Below are 16,956 nucleotides of genomic sequence, written 5' to 3'. Positions count from 1 at the left end.
AAAATCAGTTATTTAAAATCATAATAAAATTTTTTCGACCCTTTTATCAATTTTGTATTTGAGTTATTAATTAAATGTAAAAAAGTTGCTTTAAAAATAATTTTATTTTGTTCTCTATATACTTCATTGAAAACCACATATAGTTAAATCGCTGGCAAATGATCAATTTCTGTTTAATTTCATTAAACCAGAAATTATGTTTCTTTTTTCCTTAAAAGATCATTTTATATTTAGTTTAAAAAAAGAAAGTTCATCATTTACATCAGTTCTAATTTACAAAATCAATGTTGGCTATATAATTCATTGTGAGTGTGTATGAATAAAATTCTCATGTCGCACTTAAATTACAACTTTTTTAAAAATGCTGATCAGATTAAAACTATTGTTTTTATCAAATATAACAATTTCTTTGATTATTGAGAATTTTGTGGTAAAACCTGTTATTAAATGTTGACATTCAAATGATCTCAAAAAATGTTGTTTTCAATGAAGTATATAAAGAAAATAAAATTATCTTTACTTTTTGGCACACATCTGTATATATGAAATGCAAATACATTGTATATTCTAGTAGCACGTTGTAATTAAAAAAACAGTACAAATAATTTTTGCTGTACGGTTTTATTAAAATATTTATAGTATTGTGTAATAACATTATAACATATAATGTAATATAAGGTAAACATATTCATTTTGTTGAAAAATAACAATGAAAAAGGAGTATCAAAATCAAAAAGTACCAATTTTTTTTTTTACATGTCACTTTTCGATCTTTGTAGTTTAAAGAAGATTTTCCGACTTATTTAATTGTAAAATTTAACTCACTTCGGTAATGACACACATTAAAATGAAATTATTCTTTAAAATTAACATTCTTTTCAGTTTAACATTTTACAAAACAAGGAAATCGCTATTCTATTGCTTCATTATACAATGATATAAAAAACACAAAATACATAAAATGTATATATATACATTTTTAGGTATTGGCCATTGTGAAAGACTGAATGAAACTTTCTTCCATCTTTGAAAATAAAGAATATTTATACACACATAACAATAATATTTGGACTTATGAATTGAAGTTACAAAAAAAATCATATTATTTGATAAGTTAGTAACTTACTTAGGAATAAGTAAAAATTAAAATTGTAATAAAATATCGAAATAAGCAGTTAAACTATATTTACAAATTAAAATATTGATATATTCCTTGGAACTCTGATTATATATTGTGGGAACAATACAAAATACAAATTATATTTAACAACTCTTTATGCTTTACATTTCATTATTAGCTGTGGCTGTATATTTGTTTAAAAAGGATTACTCTTAAAAACAATGAAATTTCTAAAGTCACACAATCTAATCTAAAAATAAATAATTACTTTAATGGAACCCAATCAAAATTTTAAAGATCTTCAATTTTGAAAGAATAACTTTTAATTAAATGTAGTGCTACTGATTATATACTGGTATCTGATTATGTATATATTCTTCGCTGGGAAGTTATGGCTGATCATATATCGAGAAGAAATTTGCATTTTTACTGAGTGCAAAATTTAAACGTTTAATTGCTTTTTATCACAGTTTTCACTCTTTATCCAGTTTATTTCAGCGGTTGAATAAAATGTTCTACAATTTGTACTCCAGATTTTTGTTAACATGGAGCATTAGAAGAACTGAAAAAAAAGTTTCAATTGAAATTTATTAACTTTTTGAAATTAACTTTTTACATTTTAAAATATATTCGCACCTATTTATTACCAAGGATTTTTTCACCGAATGTTTTTAGAGCTGATAAATAGTAAGTTGTGGTAAAGAACAGGAAAAAAGGGTTAAATCAAAAATAAAACTAAATATGTCATTAATATATTTTAATTTTTATTTCGTATTTTTCTGAATATGAACACTTCTCTAATTCAGTGGATTTTTTCTTCTCCGGAGTCAATTGACTTCGGAAAAGTAAACATGCATCATATACAGATATATCTGTATGTTACGAAAAGCTAGAATTTTAAAATAAAGTTTTTTGCACGAAATCAAATAAAAATATATATAGTAAAAATAAAAACAAAACAAATAATAATAATAGTTTGATATTGAATTTTAAAATTCAAAAGCAATTTTCTTTTGAATAAGTTAATAAAGCTAACGCAGATCATGCATATTTATACATTATATATAGTTTAATACATTTTAACAAAAACTCATGCAGTTACATAGGCCTAGAGTGCAATGCCTAGTGCTTAAATACATATTTCAATATTCAAGAGGGTAGACATAGAAAACAATAAATACTTATTTCCCTAGCTTTTATATATGCTGTACTACTTTGATAAAAAAAACAACAAATTTTGGCATTTGGCAAACCCATTTCTCAAATAATGACTAAATCCGTCAGAAATGTGTTCAGTAAAGTATGTTTTAATAAACGTAAGTTACAATTCAAAGTGAAAAATCTAACTTATTTTCAACATCATAAGTTACATTGAAATGTTGAGATTCTATTGTACAAAAATATATGCATCATCTTGAAAAATCTAGAATTGTATAATAATAATCAAGTATATCTTGTAAAATATTAGTTTTGCGCATTTTCTCACTATGACTATAGTGAAATACAACATTAGGAATACAGTCAAGTAGTTATGCTACAAAAAATGCATATACATTATACAAAACACTACAATTTACGTATTTTGATATGACGCAGTTGATATCGAAAGTTTAAAACTGAAACCAATAAAAACACCTTTGAATATTGAATTCTGGAAGCTTTGTGACGTCATATCTAACCGCCAAGATTCACTTTCCTTTAGATGGTGGTTTCTTAGACTTAGCGCGACAGAGAAACCTGGAGGTATGTGAACTTTGACACAGTTTCTTTGATTTCTGGTGAGTGGTCGTCTGTCGGACTTTAAGAATGGCCGTGCGGCAAATTACACACCTCAGCGGAAGACAGCGCTGCGAAAGCGCCACCTGGATGGTCTTGATAAAACACTTCCGGCAGACAATCTTGTGGCCGCATGGGAAGGTTTGCATAGTAGCCTTTGCCGTAAGACAGACAACACACTGAAATATAAATAATTAAATTTATAGAAGTAAATTAGATCAGTCAAAATTGTAAAAAAAAAAATTAACTTTTAATTTATTTAAGGAATGAAGCTTATTTCAACTTATGTAATCCGATAATATACATGTTAAGTTTACGCTTCATAAACCGCGAAGCTTCGCGGTTTATAAAGCGTAAACTGTCCCAAGTTATGTTATATCGGATAACATAAGTTGAAATAAGCTTCTCTTATAATTTAATTTCAATGTAGACAATGAAACAATATTTCCTCCAGAATAAGGTTTCAAAGTTAGCATTATTTTAAAAGTAACGTCAAGCGCAGTGATACGTTTTTGACGTAACTCATTGTGACGTAGGCAAGTTATGTTATTCGAAATGGAAAAAAAAAAACGTTTAACCAATCAAATGACGCGTTAAAACTGAAATTAAATTATTGTTCTTTATGTGCATGAATAATATTAAGGTTTAGACCATTGGTAGGTATACATTAGCAGATGTGTAGTTTAGTCCTTTGTAAATCACATGTATATCTTTGATTTAACAGTCAGGAGACTTCTGTTGTTTAAAAACATATAGTCCATTCATTTCAAACGTTTTTGTCCTTTCTATTTCATTTCATTCAACATTAGTCCTACTACTTAAAATACAGTTTACATTGCGTTAGTTGCTTTTTGTCTCCAGATTGAATTCCTTGCTAATTGTCGATAGACATGAGTCTTTTTGAGTGTCTATTTACAATTATTATTAGGTTCAGGAATGAGATTTAGAGAAAACCAGTGACTAACAAGCTGGAATTCTTTTTCTCCCATTAAAACACCACACAGTATATTAATTGCAAGAATTACTCACAAATCAATACTATTTAGCAAACAGTGACGTCATTATAATGTAAGTATCGTGTAATCATGACAGCCAATGAAATGCTTGCTTGTGGTTGCCTAACGTGTTTGAAAGAAATCAGCAGTGTGCAAGAGAGGAGAAACCTTATGGCAATATGAAGAAAGATTAAAAAAAATAAATTTTTCCAATTTACAAAAAAGCCAACTGATACAGTTCCTGAAATAATTATTTGATTTTTAAAACACTTTTTTCCTTTTTTTTATTGATTTTAAACGGTCTTTTCTACTCTTTTTTTTTAAATGAAAAAAAACACATTTTTTTTTACTTCACATGAAATATAAGAAACGAAAGATGAAAGTATGAAAAGATGGTGGCAAGATTTTTCTGCCCACTTCATATGCAAGTAAATTATGTTAACTTATGAGAGACGTATTTCACTATGCAAGATAGTAAGCTGAGTTGTAGGTTACCAATGTCTTGGACAGTCTGGTAAACTTACATTCTTTCTACAGAAATATGACATCATAAAGCAACATAATTATATTGTATCTTTTACATATTTTCTACAGAAATATGACATCACAAAGCAACATAATTATATTGTATCTTTTATCTACGGTGTTGTACATTTCCAAAGATAGTAAGTACATAATTATAAGTTTACCATGTCTTATTTATTCAATTTGCTCTAAACAAACTGATAACTTGCATGTAACTTGCATAATTATCTTGCAATTTGACATATCTTTCTCGTATGTTGACATTTATCATATATTTAAGGGACAGAAATATTAACACAACATAATATTACTATATGAAAGATGCAAATTCGAAGAGGAAGAGGGTGGGTTTTGAGCAGAAAACACAGAAATGATTCCAATCGAAATTAAGGTAATTTCCTATGTGAGTAACTAACCTCTTCTTCTTCAGCCTGTATTCCATCTATTTCACTGTCGTCAAGCTTCGCTAACAGCTTGTCCTGAAAAGAAAAAGACAGATTTTCCTAGAGTCCAGGTTTTCGACATAGGCCATACATTTTCCACACCATTCAATAAACAGTCGATCTAACTGATGTTCTGGAGATCTGTACACGCTAGACAAATCATTTTCCATCATTCAGAATACTAAGAGCTTGATATGTTATTTCCAACTTCAGAAATGTCATTGTCATGTAAGTAACTGATGCGAATATAAATAAATAAATTTGATAATAATACATATCGATGAATTTCTTACAGGGAAATCAATTTTTAAAACTGTAAAGTGCTGTACTTCTTTATTATAACTAAATCTACATATTGTCAATGATTCGTGAAGAATAACAACGAACAGGAACTCTTTTTTTCAAGAAAGAAATTGTTATCAAAGAAACTCAACAATGACCTTAATAAGTTTAAATTATATTTATTTGTAAGGATCTATGGACATAAAGGTAATAAAAATAAATAACCAAATATCTTGAAAAGGTTTAAGTTTATTTTTGCATTAATGAATCAGAATCAAAGAAGACCAGCTGTGTTTAAAAGCCCCACGCTTTATCCATATATAAAAAGCCTTGATTTAATATGCACATATTTTAGTGTAATGAATATGTTATTATATATATTGGGGTTCTTTAAAATCAAAATGCCCTCTCTATACATGAAAATCTTTAAAATAAAACCAAAAAAAAAAACCCATTGTAGTTTAAGTTTTAAAAATCAACATAACATTGGTATTAAATAAAATTTACAATAACAATAAAAAGTAAACATAATAAAGATCATAAAAGATGACAAATTCAAAAAGGATCAATAAATATTTCATAAATAATCAACTTTCTTTGGCAAAGGAAATCCTTCAGCTTCCTCGCAGACATGTTTATATCACTTTACGTAAATTATCGCCAGGAATGACAGTAAACCAAGAAATGAAAACATAACACAAATATAATTAATGGCATGTCTGGTAAAATATAGACAATATTCCATGATCTACAGAGGCTATCAATTCGTGTTATTTGATAAGTATATATCCCGTCTGGACACTTAGATACAATTGCTCCTTATGATCTACAGACTGTAAGCTTATATGTAATGTTTCACTCATATTTGGAATTAAATGGCGACAAGAAACATTTTGTTATCGATATGCGCTGCCATTAGTGGATTTTTATTGCTGCTTGTACACTTTTTTACTTTTATTGTTGGTATAATATGTGCATTTGTTTCTCGTAATTGAAAAGTTTTGTCAGTTTATTACCTCCTTGCATCGCAGTTGAAGGGAATGTTGTAACGCGCTCGTGTGTGTGTGGGTGGAATGCATGGTGTTTGTCCTTGAGTGCATAACGGAAGTGACGTGAGTTGCATCCGGTTTGAGGTGGAATGGCGCCTTGGTTGATAGATAGGAGGATACACCACTTTGCAGTGCCTTGGTATATGTTGATCCGTATCTACATTTAAGGATACGCAATGTACCTTACCTACTGATAATTTTCTATATTCTAGATATTCTATTTTTAAACTTATACTACACATACGTGTTCTTAGACAAAAAATCAGCATGTGTTACCAGGGAATTTGAACGGATATTAAATGATGAAAATTCTTGCATTTTTCAAAGAAAAATCTACAAAAAATACTAAACTTAAATTCCAGATTTTTTTTCAACCAAATTTGTTTAAGAAGAGGTGTACAACACCATGTATAGACATTAAATGAATATCACAGGGGTCTTTCACTTACTGGAACTCTTCAACTCCAGGGAAAAATCCAATAAAGTTCAAACTACATTGCGTATGACCTTAATGAAATATTTTTTTCATAGTTCAGTCACCGTAAGTAGAAATATTTTAATTTATGTTCCTTAGTTCTACTGCCAAACGACAGAGCTTGTTTTTTTTTGGTGGTAAAAGCAGGCAAAATTTATATTAAAATATATACAGTTTTTTAACACCGAAGCCGGATTTTAACATACCCCCTTTGGCCAACGAACTTGAATATTGAGTAGAGAATATTACAGCAAATCAAAGACAAGGCGAAGCAGAGCACCCCCCCCCCCTTATAAAATATTTAGAGCTATAAATGGTAGCAAACTCAACAACAACCCCGATGCTAATTACGTCACGTCCTGATGATTGCGTCACATCCGTTTCGCACAATGATTAAGCTAACACACAGAGACTATGTACTGCAGTATCCACTTACTTCGTTGCGAGGGTATAATATAAGATAAAATTTATTTCAATAAATGATTTTAAAAAAAATTGGCAAAATGCCAAGAAATTGTGGCAGAGTTATTTAGACAAACAATAAAATAAGACTGTCGGGCAATGCAAGGAAGACAAAACAATTTTCTGAAACGCTCATAAAAATGATTCAGTCCCTGTTACCGACAATTCAGGAGAATTACAATGCAATGCTATTGTCAAGCAAGCTGGAAAAGAATTTCCAAAGGCAAGATTTGATGTTTGACATAAGAGTGAATAACATTCAAAGAGGAAACATTTTTCTTTGTAGGTAGAACCGCAAAGTCTTAGAATGCTCGTTGTTTTATGAAACCGAGAGCTAAAAGCGTCTATAGAAATCTGGTGCAAGAAATAAAATTTTTATAATCTTATCATTTCATTGATTTCCCAAATGCATGTATTCATTTAATGGTTGGAAATGTTTCAGGAATAGCGCAAGAAAGTCATGCGTTTTAATTATTGGCAAACATCCTACGCTTGGCTGCACTGGTACATTTAGAACACAGCCATTATACACGGTACAGTGCCTTTATCCATGTTCCCCTACCGATTAATGTTTTTAAGTACTATAGGCCTTGAAATCAAGTAAAAAAATTCCCATTTTTCCAGGAAAGTAGGGGTAATTTAGATCCTTTTTCATGTGCGCAACTTAACGTAACAGCTTTTACTTGGTTCTTTATCCTATTTCGCCATTGATCAATCATCTCTCACACAGGGATGAATTACTTCCAGTGTGTAAGTTGATTTAATATTTAGGTAAATTATAACGCAATGCCGCCATTTATCATTATTTGACCAATTCATCCACGTCAAGTTCTTATTGAGTTTCGAGGTTTATCTAATAAAATAGGTAGATATATTGAGGAGTCAAATTTCAACAACCTTAAACATCAACCAATATATATATATTTTTTTAAAATTGTGATTATATACAATTCAGTACATTATAATATATATTTTTTCAAAGCTAAAAATGATTCAGTGTTAATATCGATGTGCATGATTTATATTATTTAAAAGGTGATTTTCTGTGGTATTTCCATTATGAACACATTCCAGTAAAAATGAGACAAAGACAGCTTTATATGAAATTGTTTTTATATGTTGAAATAACGCTGAAATAAATATGTATATATTTCAGGTGAAGCAACTGCTTATTATGACGTCATACGTTATCACCGAGATGTTCAAACCAATTTTTTTTACGCAATCTCATCTGGACAAAGTGAAACATTCTAACAATACTGCATATTACATGAAAGGAATACTACGTTCTCTAAAACCAGTATTATTCCACTCAGGTTTATATACTAAGTCATATATATATATATTTATATAAAAACAAGTTACAGAGTAAAAAGTTATACTGTCTCTTGGAAATTGAAAAATTTAGTGTATGAATATGAAACTATTTCATAAATTGATATCAATAAAACAAAATATTCGTAGTTAATATCGGATAAATATTTCAAACGTTTGATACATATACCCATATTTTTTCTATAATACGTTTCCCTAAATCATAATTTGTTTAAAAAATATTAACTAGGTAAACTTGCGTTGTTTTTGTCCAGTTCAGATTTCTATAGAGACTTACATCAACGCCACATATCTATGGTAAAGGGATTCAATATTACAATTAACAATTTATCATTGAGTGACGTTTTTCATACAAATTATTAGTCCATTATATAAAAATTATATATTCAATGACGGATTTTTCCGTTAATCCCGATCATGACAAGGAGTACAGGGCGGGCGTGACCGGTCGGCAGGGGATGCTCACTCCTCCATGGCATCTGATCCCATCCTCTTATGTTTTGGAGATCCGTGTTTGCTCTGCTTCTATTTTGTATTGTTTTATAGACTTTTGATCTTGAATACTTTTCGTTATCTCCATATGATTTATTTGCACTAATTTCCAGTTGGGTGAACTTTATCGTAACAACGCCTATCATGACATGTACAGGGCCTTAGATAATCATAGGTATTATCATATACCACGGAAAAACTGGTAAAAGCCATATCACCGACTCAAACCGGAAGTAACGTTTGTGTTTATTTTTACTGGTGCTTAAATTTTCATATAAAATAATTCTTTAACGACATTTGTGGTTGATAAAGGGACAAACCGGAAGATGTGAACTCGCATATTAAGTATTTTAAATATATGATAAATAGAATACGTTTGTATTAATGTTTATCAAAAAATGGAAACTTCGGTTTACGCGGCTTTAATCCACGACTTTTCGAGGACCGAGGACCTGAAAATACCAATAGCATCACCTCGGGTCTTTCCGTCGGAGAAAACCAAGGTTGTTTATCCGCTAGTCGGAGAGGCCCGAGAAGTTTCGATTGTGAAAATACCAAAAGATGTATTCATCCAGTGAATATTTGTCAAGTTATTTACTTTTTTTCCATCATCTCCTAACTACGCTCTTGGTCACAATTATTGGAAGAAATAGCTTCTAATTCAATTGGGGCCAACTATGCATGGAAAAGAGCAAACACAGCCGAAATGTCGGAGAAAAAAAATCCTCATCAATAGTTTTATATTGATTTCCAGGAAACAAACTTTGCAATGATTAACTCCATACACCCTGTAAATTATTCTTATGAAAAGGAAGATATTCCCCTATCTATTAACCAAAAAATGGTAAAGAATGAATTTTATCGGACGCGAGAACGAGATCTTGTATCATAATTCTTAAGATGTGTGCATGATTACGTCCCTAAATCTAATGCATTCAGGGTCCTTTACTGAACCTACAGCAGAGCGGAGGATTCAAATGGATTAGTTTCAATGACTCATAACAGTGGTCATGTTTTTCAAAGATTCAAGTAATGTAGTTGAACGTTTCTGTAAAGTAATTGGACTTTGACATGAAAGGAAATATATAATAAGGAAAAAAAAACTTAAGTTGTACAAATGAAAATTTATCTTTAATGTAATAAAAACGACATCGATTTTGAAGTATCTACTAACATATAAAAAATGATGTAATTTTGAAACGCGTACAATCATAAAAGAACATTTCATCTCCCTTGTGTTCCACTCCTCCAATACTACTGAGTCTACAAAATGGAGTGAGATAAATGTACTGCTTCAATCTCAGTCTTTGCCAGCTTCTAATTGCTGACGTCGAGCACGAGATTAAAAATACCCAGATGAATAATCAAACAAAAACAACAGTCTTCCATCTGATTCACTTCTTAATGCGGAATTGCTTCTGTTGACCGTTTCAACTTTTCGTGTTAGTATCTGATTACTCTTTCCTTTTCACTTATGTTTATTCGACATTTCACACCACACAAATTTCTAAGAGCAATCATCCCTGAGGTCCACGATCTACGAAGATTGATCAACACTGAAACCTAATTCCAGCAAATACATAAAATCTGAAACCAATTTGCATTTTTGGCGTTTTGAATTACCACAGACGACTCAGGAAATTTGTTGTAAGACAATTATTTCTTACCAAAGCGGGTAAAATATGTATTGACTTTCATCTAACTGTGGAATAACTTTTAGATTGTCATTATTTTTTAATTTCTTTTAAAAATGTGCCTCGACTGTCTTTCTAACTTACACAATATTATTTTTAGGGACGTCAAAATATTTATTTTCCTTAGTCGAACATTTGATTGCATTATTCGAACGATAGTCGACTACTCGGAGCATTTTTTGAAAGAAAAAAAGATCTCATCGACAGCATTTTTATAAAACAAAAACCCTTTTCGTAAATTTATGTAAAAAGTAACATCAAATGCCTATACTGTGAGTTACACACCGATTTTCAGATATACTTTAAGTTGGGATAAGATGTAGAAATGAAATTGATTTACACCAGCAATTGATTCTCCAAAATGTATGAATTTCGTAAATCAGTCTTTCAAAAATTGGTATGTACATTCTTTCGTTCTAGTACGCTGAAACAATTGTCAGCACAGTGTCTCTAAAGCTTATTTAAAATCAATTAGAAAAGGGGAGGAGATTACTGTTTTAATAATTATCGAAGTTTCAAAACTTTACGGTTATGCTGTGTTCCTATTGCATAATTTAAACATTCTTAGAGGTGATAAATAAGATTATAACTGGTACACGTCCAATTAATAATTTTCAAAGTCCAGTAAAGCGCTTCATAATTTACTACCAAAAAAGTCAGTAATTTAGAAATAATTATCGCGGTATGTAATTACTGTACTTTCCATGTGTACAATGTGGAAATTAATTATATACTGTGACTGTGTTTAAGTTTAAGTTCTTATTCGTCTGAGGACGGATGCTATAGGTGGCCTAATGGTTTGAGGAATGACGCTTTACAATTTTGAGTTGAGAATTCTTTAACACCTTTTTTTGCATTTTTTAAATATTCGAATGTCGTTTCATTATTCGATCGTCGGTCCATTCGACTGATAGTCGGATAGTCGACTATTCGTTGACATCCCTAATTATTTTGCATGTAACTTTAGAGAATCATTGTTGAAGAATGTAAGTTAAAAATAGCAAAAAAAATAGTCTAAATTTAAAATAAAGATCCTCTAAATTAACAGAATAATTCATTTTAATATCAGGAACTTCAGAGCAAAATATCAATTATATATTTTTGTTCAATTTAATGTGATATTTTACCAATTGAAATTAACCAGTCAGTACACAATTTTTATTTCATTTAGCTGTCGTCCACGAATGCATTTTATATCTTAATGAATGTGACCAAAATATTCTAAAACGGAGCTGTTAAATTAAGGTTATTCTTGCGTTGGCTTCTTTGAACATGTTGATGGCATGTACTTTTACAATAAGGGACTATTATGTCATATCAATTGAAAACAGGACCATTCAAATCTCATATTTTTAGATTCTAATTAGGTCCCTTGAGTTAAAAACATTTTCGAAATGTCAATACCATTAATTTTGTTTTTGAAACGACTACTTTCTTAAAATAAGACTTTTAAGGATAATTAATTTTAAAATACTGTTCCAGTAAAAACTGTAAATTCTAATAAAAATACATCATAATTATTCTTTCAATAGGTAATGAAAATGTTCGATCTGAATATGAATTTTGTTAACGTTACAGCTCCTGAATCAAAAAATATTTGATTCTATCGACAAATACTAGAGTCCAGATAATTTGTAATAAATCTATTGACTGAATGCATATAAAAGATCAGATTTATACTTTATGAAGGAGTGTCTAAATGTAAAATTGTTATTTATTCTGCATATGATGGATTTGAATGAAAGATTAAGAAAAGGAAATCAAATATTACTTCCCAATCAAAAATATATAACTCATAATGGTGTTGTTAGAACTCCGTTCTAAAATCGAATAAACATTTCATAGGATAAACATTGAAAAATGCCAAAATAAACCGTATCTATTGACGTTTCAAGGAACTGAAATTGTAATGCAAATCATGAATACGGCATAATTTGAAAGGTTTGCCAAGGATTAAACAATCTGTATAACTTCTTCAGTTGACGTTTAAAACTCAAAATACGGAGAAAATGGGCAAGAATACTATATATCAATCAATGAAATTCTACTGAAAAAAGTACAAATAAACTCATCTAAATCTTTATTCATGAAAATGTCAAAACATTTATTCACAAATTTACTACTTCTGGGGTTACATTGAAAGGTGCAAATTCTTAAGAAAGATTGTAGACAAATAAATTGCAAATTAAAAAAAATAATTCTTTTGAATTATTATTATATGAATTTTAGAAAAAAAGAAAAAAGATGTATGCTTTCACTTAGGTTAGTGTTTTTTTTTCATATGAGCATTTGAAACTTTCTACCATTTCCTCTATTTTAAATCATCGACATGTATATGAGAAAACCCCAGGATTAACAAAATTAAAGAAAATTAAAGTATGAATTTCTAACAAAAAGCAATAGACAGCTTCTAAATGTAAACCAGTATAACTTTTCTTCCATAAAAACCTCGAATTTCTCATCCTAATGCCTATGTTTAGAAATTGAGACTTATTGATTAGTACTTAATTAACAAGCCCCAGATGGGTTCATTGTTATGAAAGATATTTTCAATAAAGTAGAGTTTTACCACAGCTGTTGTTATGTTTCATTATCTTGATGTATTCTTCTTTCTCAATATCTTATATTACGTAACAAATCCCTTCATTTCAGATCACAGAAGAGAAATGAATATAGTTTTTTGCGAGGGAAAAAGAAAGCACGAAATGTTTTTTTTTTTTCAATTAACAAGCCCGAAGAAAATAAACAGATGCAATTTAATCTTCATTGCAGTGTTTTTTCTTCTTTTCCCTAGAGCAATTTCTTGAATTCTTGACAGGATATTTCAAGAAATCGTGCATTGAAGACATAATTTTCTTTCTGCAACAAATCAGGAATAATAAACTGTGTGTTTCAGTACTGTGATTGTGTATGAATTATTCTAAAACAAGATATAGAAAGAATGATAAAGGGTGAGGGTAAAGAATAGTAATCGATCTCGATCATAAAAAACTTCAAATGATACAAATCTCTGAAAAAGGCATAAACGCTAAAGGATCATGTGTCTAAACTTAGGAAGCATCCCCTGTTGCCAACGGAAATTTCGCAATAGAGAGAAATTACCTACGGCGATCCAAGCTGACCTTACCATTACAACATTGATGTTGAACGCTTAATATAATGTAGCAATAAAGAACTACAAACAATACAGATATGTAAATAGAGCATACACGCCAACCCCTGAAATTTCAAAGGTAGGATCATGTGCCTAGAAAGAATAAGCATCCCCTGTTGTGCTAATTAGAAACTTCGCAACAGAGAGAAACATTAAACTGCAGAAGTTAAAAGCATAGTTAGCAAGTTTTAAAAAAAAGTTTTGGAAAATTTCAAAATCACCAAAATAAATTCTTTATATTTCCGTTTAAAGAAAAGCCATTTGAAAATTTTCAATCTCAAAAAAAAAAACCAAACTTGGAAGATATTAGCAATATATCATACAGTACAACAAACTTGTAAAGGAAAACAATCAAGATAAAAGCAATCCCTTTTTTGCTTATGGTTAACCATGGCATAATCTACACAGCGATTTTAATTTTGATAAGGAGTTCAGCATGAAAGCTTCAAAAGGATTGACAGAGAGTCCCCGAAAAAAGTGATGTTAAAGTTAAATTTACTCTTTTTTTCAAAGCCATGATCATTTGAAATTATTGAACGCAGAATCCACAACTGTTCTGTGGGTTTCATTTTAGATTTTTCCTATGCCATCTGCAGGAACATTTAAGAAGAAAATAAAAGATGGGAGAAATAATTACAGATTTGCCCCAAAATCATTCAGGTGATTAATAACTTAATAACTCAGGCTTATCATTTGTATATTTATATGAAAAACAATAGCAGGATTATATATAAAATGTTTTATTAAATTTAAACAGATGAATTCAAAACAAAGATAACTTTTCATTAATTACTTTTCAAGTAAAGATTCAGATTATTCACTACTTTTTTTTTTCATAAAGTAAATGAATAGAAAATGCTCTATTTGTAAGCAAAGACAACCAAAACATGTTACTTTGACAAGTTTTTATTTCCCTTACAGTTGCACCTAGTTCATATTTTGATTTTTATTTAAGCTTGTGAAAATGCAATTTTCATTCCGAAACAAAATATTCATAGCATGTGAATTACACAGGTGATATGTTTGAAGAGTGAGGAGTTGATAAGTAAGTATAAGAAATATCAACTGGTGTCCAAATTCAGCAATGGTATCGCAATAAAAGCTGAACATGTATCTAGATGGTAAGTGTACATGTAACACAAAGAGATAAACTGGCGATGTATCTGCTTTCTTTGCTATGGTATGCGTTATCATCGCGCGGTAAATCTTCATTTGTTCCAGCAAACACATCGTTTTTATTGGTCTTTATCAATGAAGAGCAAAAGAACTTGGCAATATATGTCAATATATATGACCCTGAATTATTTTCATTTACAAAAGGTAATTATCACATCATGTGTGATAAGAATAAAAAGAGTGAATTGTTCTGCTTATTTCTGACATTAGCACTTCAATTTTACCTCCCCATTGTCGCTTTACATTCATGTATTAACTAAATACAGAACAAGTTGACGACACGTCAGTTAAAACACACTATTTTGGTATATGGTTCGCTGCTGGAATTATGAAAAATAGCTCTGGTACTCCCTCATTGAAAAAAGTGAAACACAAAAACGTTAGGCGTAACCTTAATGAAATCTGTTCATTGAGTTCTAATAAAATAAAAAATGCTGATACAAAATTCAAAAATGAGACTAAAAAATCTCTTTTTAGAAAATTTATAACAGGGATTTATTGACATCTTATTAAACCTAATACTGTAATAATTTTTTTCAAGTACAAATTGATATGCCAAATTAATCCTTAAACGCACAAAAGGTGTAAATCCTAAAAACCATGGTTATGTCACCAGTTCGACTGTATACTACACGGGAAAACTGGCTCACAATTTACAAAAAGTTTCATATGAAATTCACATAAATTTCACTTTCATGTTATAAATACTTTGTTCTGAAATTTACGTGAAAACGTAAAAAGATTTAGACATTACTTACATATGAAGAGAACTTCACGGGGCAGTACTAAAAATGAATATTATATAGACTTATTCACATGAAATTCATATAATTTTCATATGAAAAGATGATGAGACACCTATATCATGTGATCCACTTTTCCCTGTGTGTCCATGCCAAATCAAAAACAATAAAAACGAAAGTGAAATTCCAAATTCCACAATAAAGTATCATGAAAACTTTCAATCTAAAGTTTAACCTTGAAATCCAATTTAAATCGTTTAAAATAATTAAACAATGCGAATTATGATCAGACACAGATATATGTTGATATTTAGCTATTTAATCTTTAGCTACTTCCTCTTTTTTCATTCTTAATGCATATGTGTAAATAAAATGCATCAGCCTCCTGTTACTGTTTGACAAATGATGTTTTTTTTAAAATATATTATATTTTCATTGTTATTCTTTCTCTTTTAACATTGCTTAGCTTGTACGAGTATGTTTCATAATTGAAAAATCTCGTAGATTAGAATCAGTCCTTCAGTGGAAATACTTCCCAAAATATGTAAAAGTGAATTCCTTCATTATTCTAATTTTAAAAGTACCATAATGACATAATACGTCTTCACATATTTGAGATTTCATAAAAAACAGGGAATAAACAGAAGTATATAACCTCAGTAGACGTAAATTTAAAAATATATTTATTTGGTTTCTGTGAAACACTAATTTTAGTGGTTTTTTTTTCGTGGTCTCCAAGATATGAAGAGACCCATATGTGCACCATGAACTACAATTTTACACAAATTACTACTGAGCAATTTTTTAACCACTAAATCAAATCCCCATGAACCAATATATATTCATCAAACCATGAATATTTGACCCCTCGAAAATATCTGAGTTTACAGCTGTATATATACAGTCTGCACATATTTCTTATTGGGATAGACACAGTATGTACATGATTCTTATTGGGATATATACGGTCATTACGTATTGTCTGTTAAAAACACTGTAACGTTTTTTTAATCGAATTGATTGAAAAGGAGTATAAATTAAACATATATGGCCAGTTACTAAGAGTATCAAGGTAATCTCTTTAATCATTCAATTTTTAATGTCCTAAAGTATGCAAATTCCCAATCTAATGTTATAAAGTATGTAAATCCTAATTTTTAATGTTATAAACTATGTAAATCCCCAATTTTTAATGTTATAAAGTATGTAGACCTCCTGTCAGCTATTAGAATATA

General features: G+C 29.7%; 1 protein-coding gene across 2 annotated transcripts in view; it reads right to left on the bottom strand.

The window, feature by feature from the left end:
- Positions 1-851: 851 nt before the first annotated feature.
- Positions 852-16,956, bottom strand: part of LOC134247185 (uncharacterized) — a 36,720-nt gene continuing 20,615 nt past the window's right edge. The window contains exons 2-3 of one of the 2 annotated variants that reach the window (XM_062729526.1): positions 4,833-4,895; positions 852-3,075 (exon numbers count right to left, since the gene is read on the bottom strand). In XM_062729526.1, coding sequence (XP_062585510.1) covers positions 2,809-3,075; positions 4,833-4,895 — 330 coding nt within the window. In that variant the 3' untranslated portion in view covers positions 852-2,808. The remainder of the gene's footprint in view (positions 3,076-4,832; positions 4,896-16,956) is intronic. The other variant, XM_062729528.1, reaches the window with a different exon arrangement.

Source organism: Saccostrea cucullata, unplaced genomic scaffold, assembly GCF_032062105.1.
Source record: "Saccostrea cucullata isolate Sc308-1 unplaced genomic scaffold, CSIRO_AGI_Scuc_v1 ctg2011, whole genome shotgun sequence".
NCBI lineage: Eukaryota > Metazoa > Mollusca > Bivalvia > Ostreida > Ostreidae > Saccostrea > Saccostrea cuccullata.
This window is presented reverse-complemented; position numbering and strand designations above follow the sequence as displayed.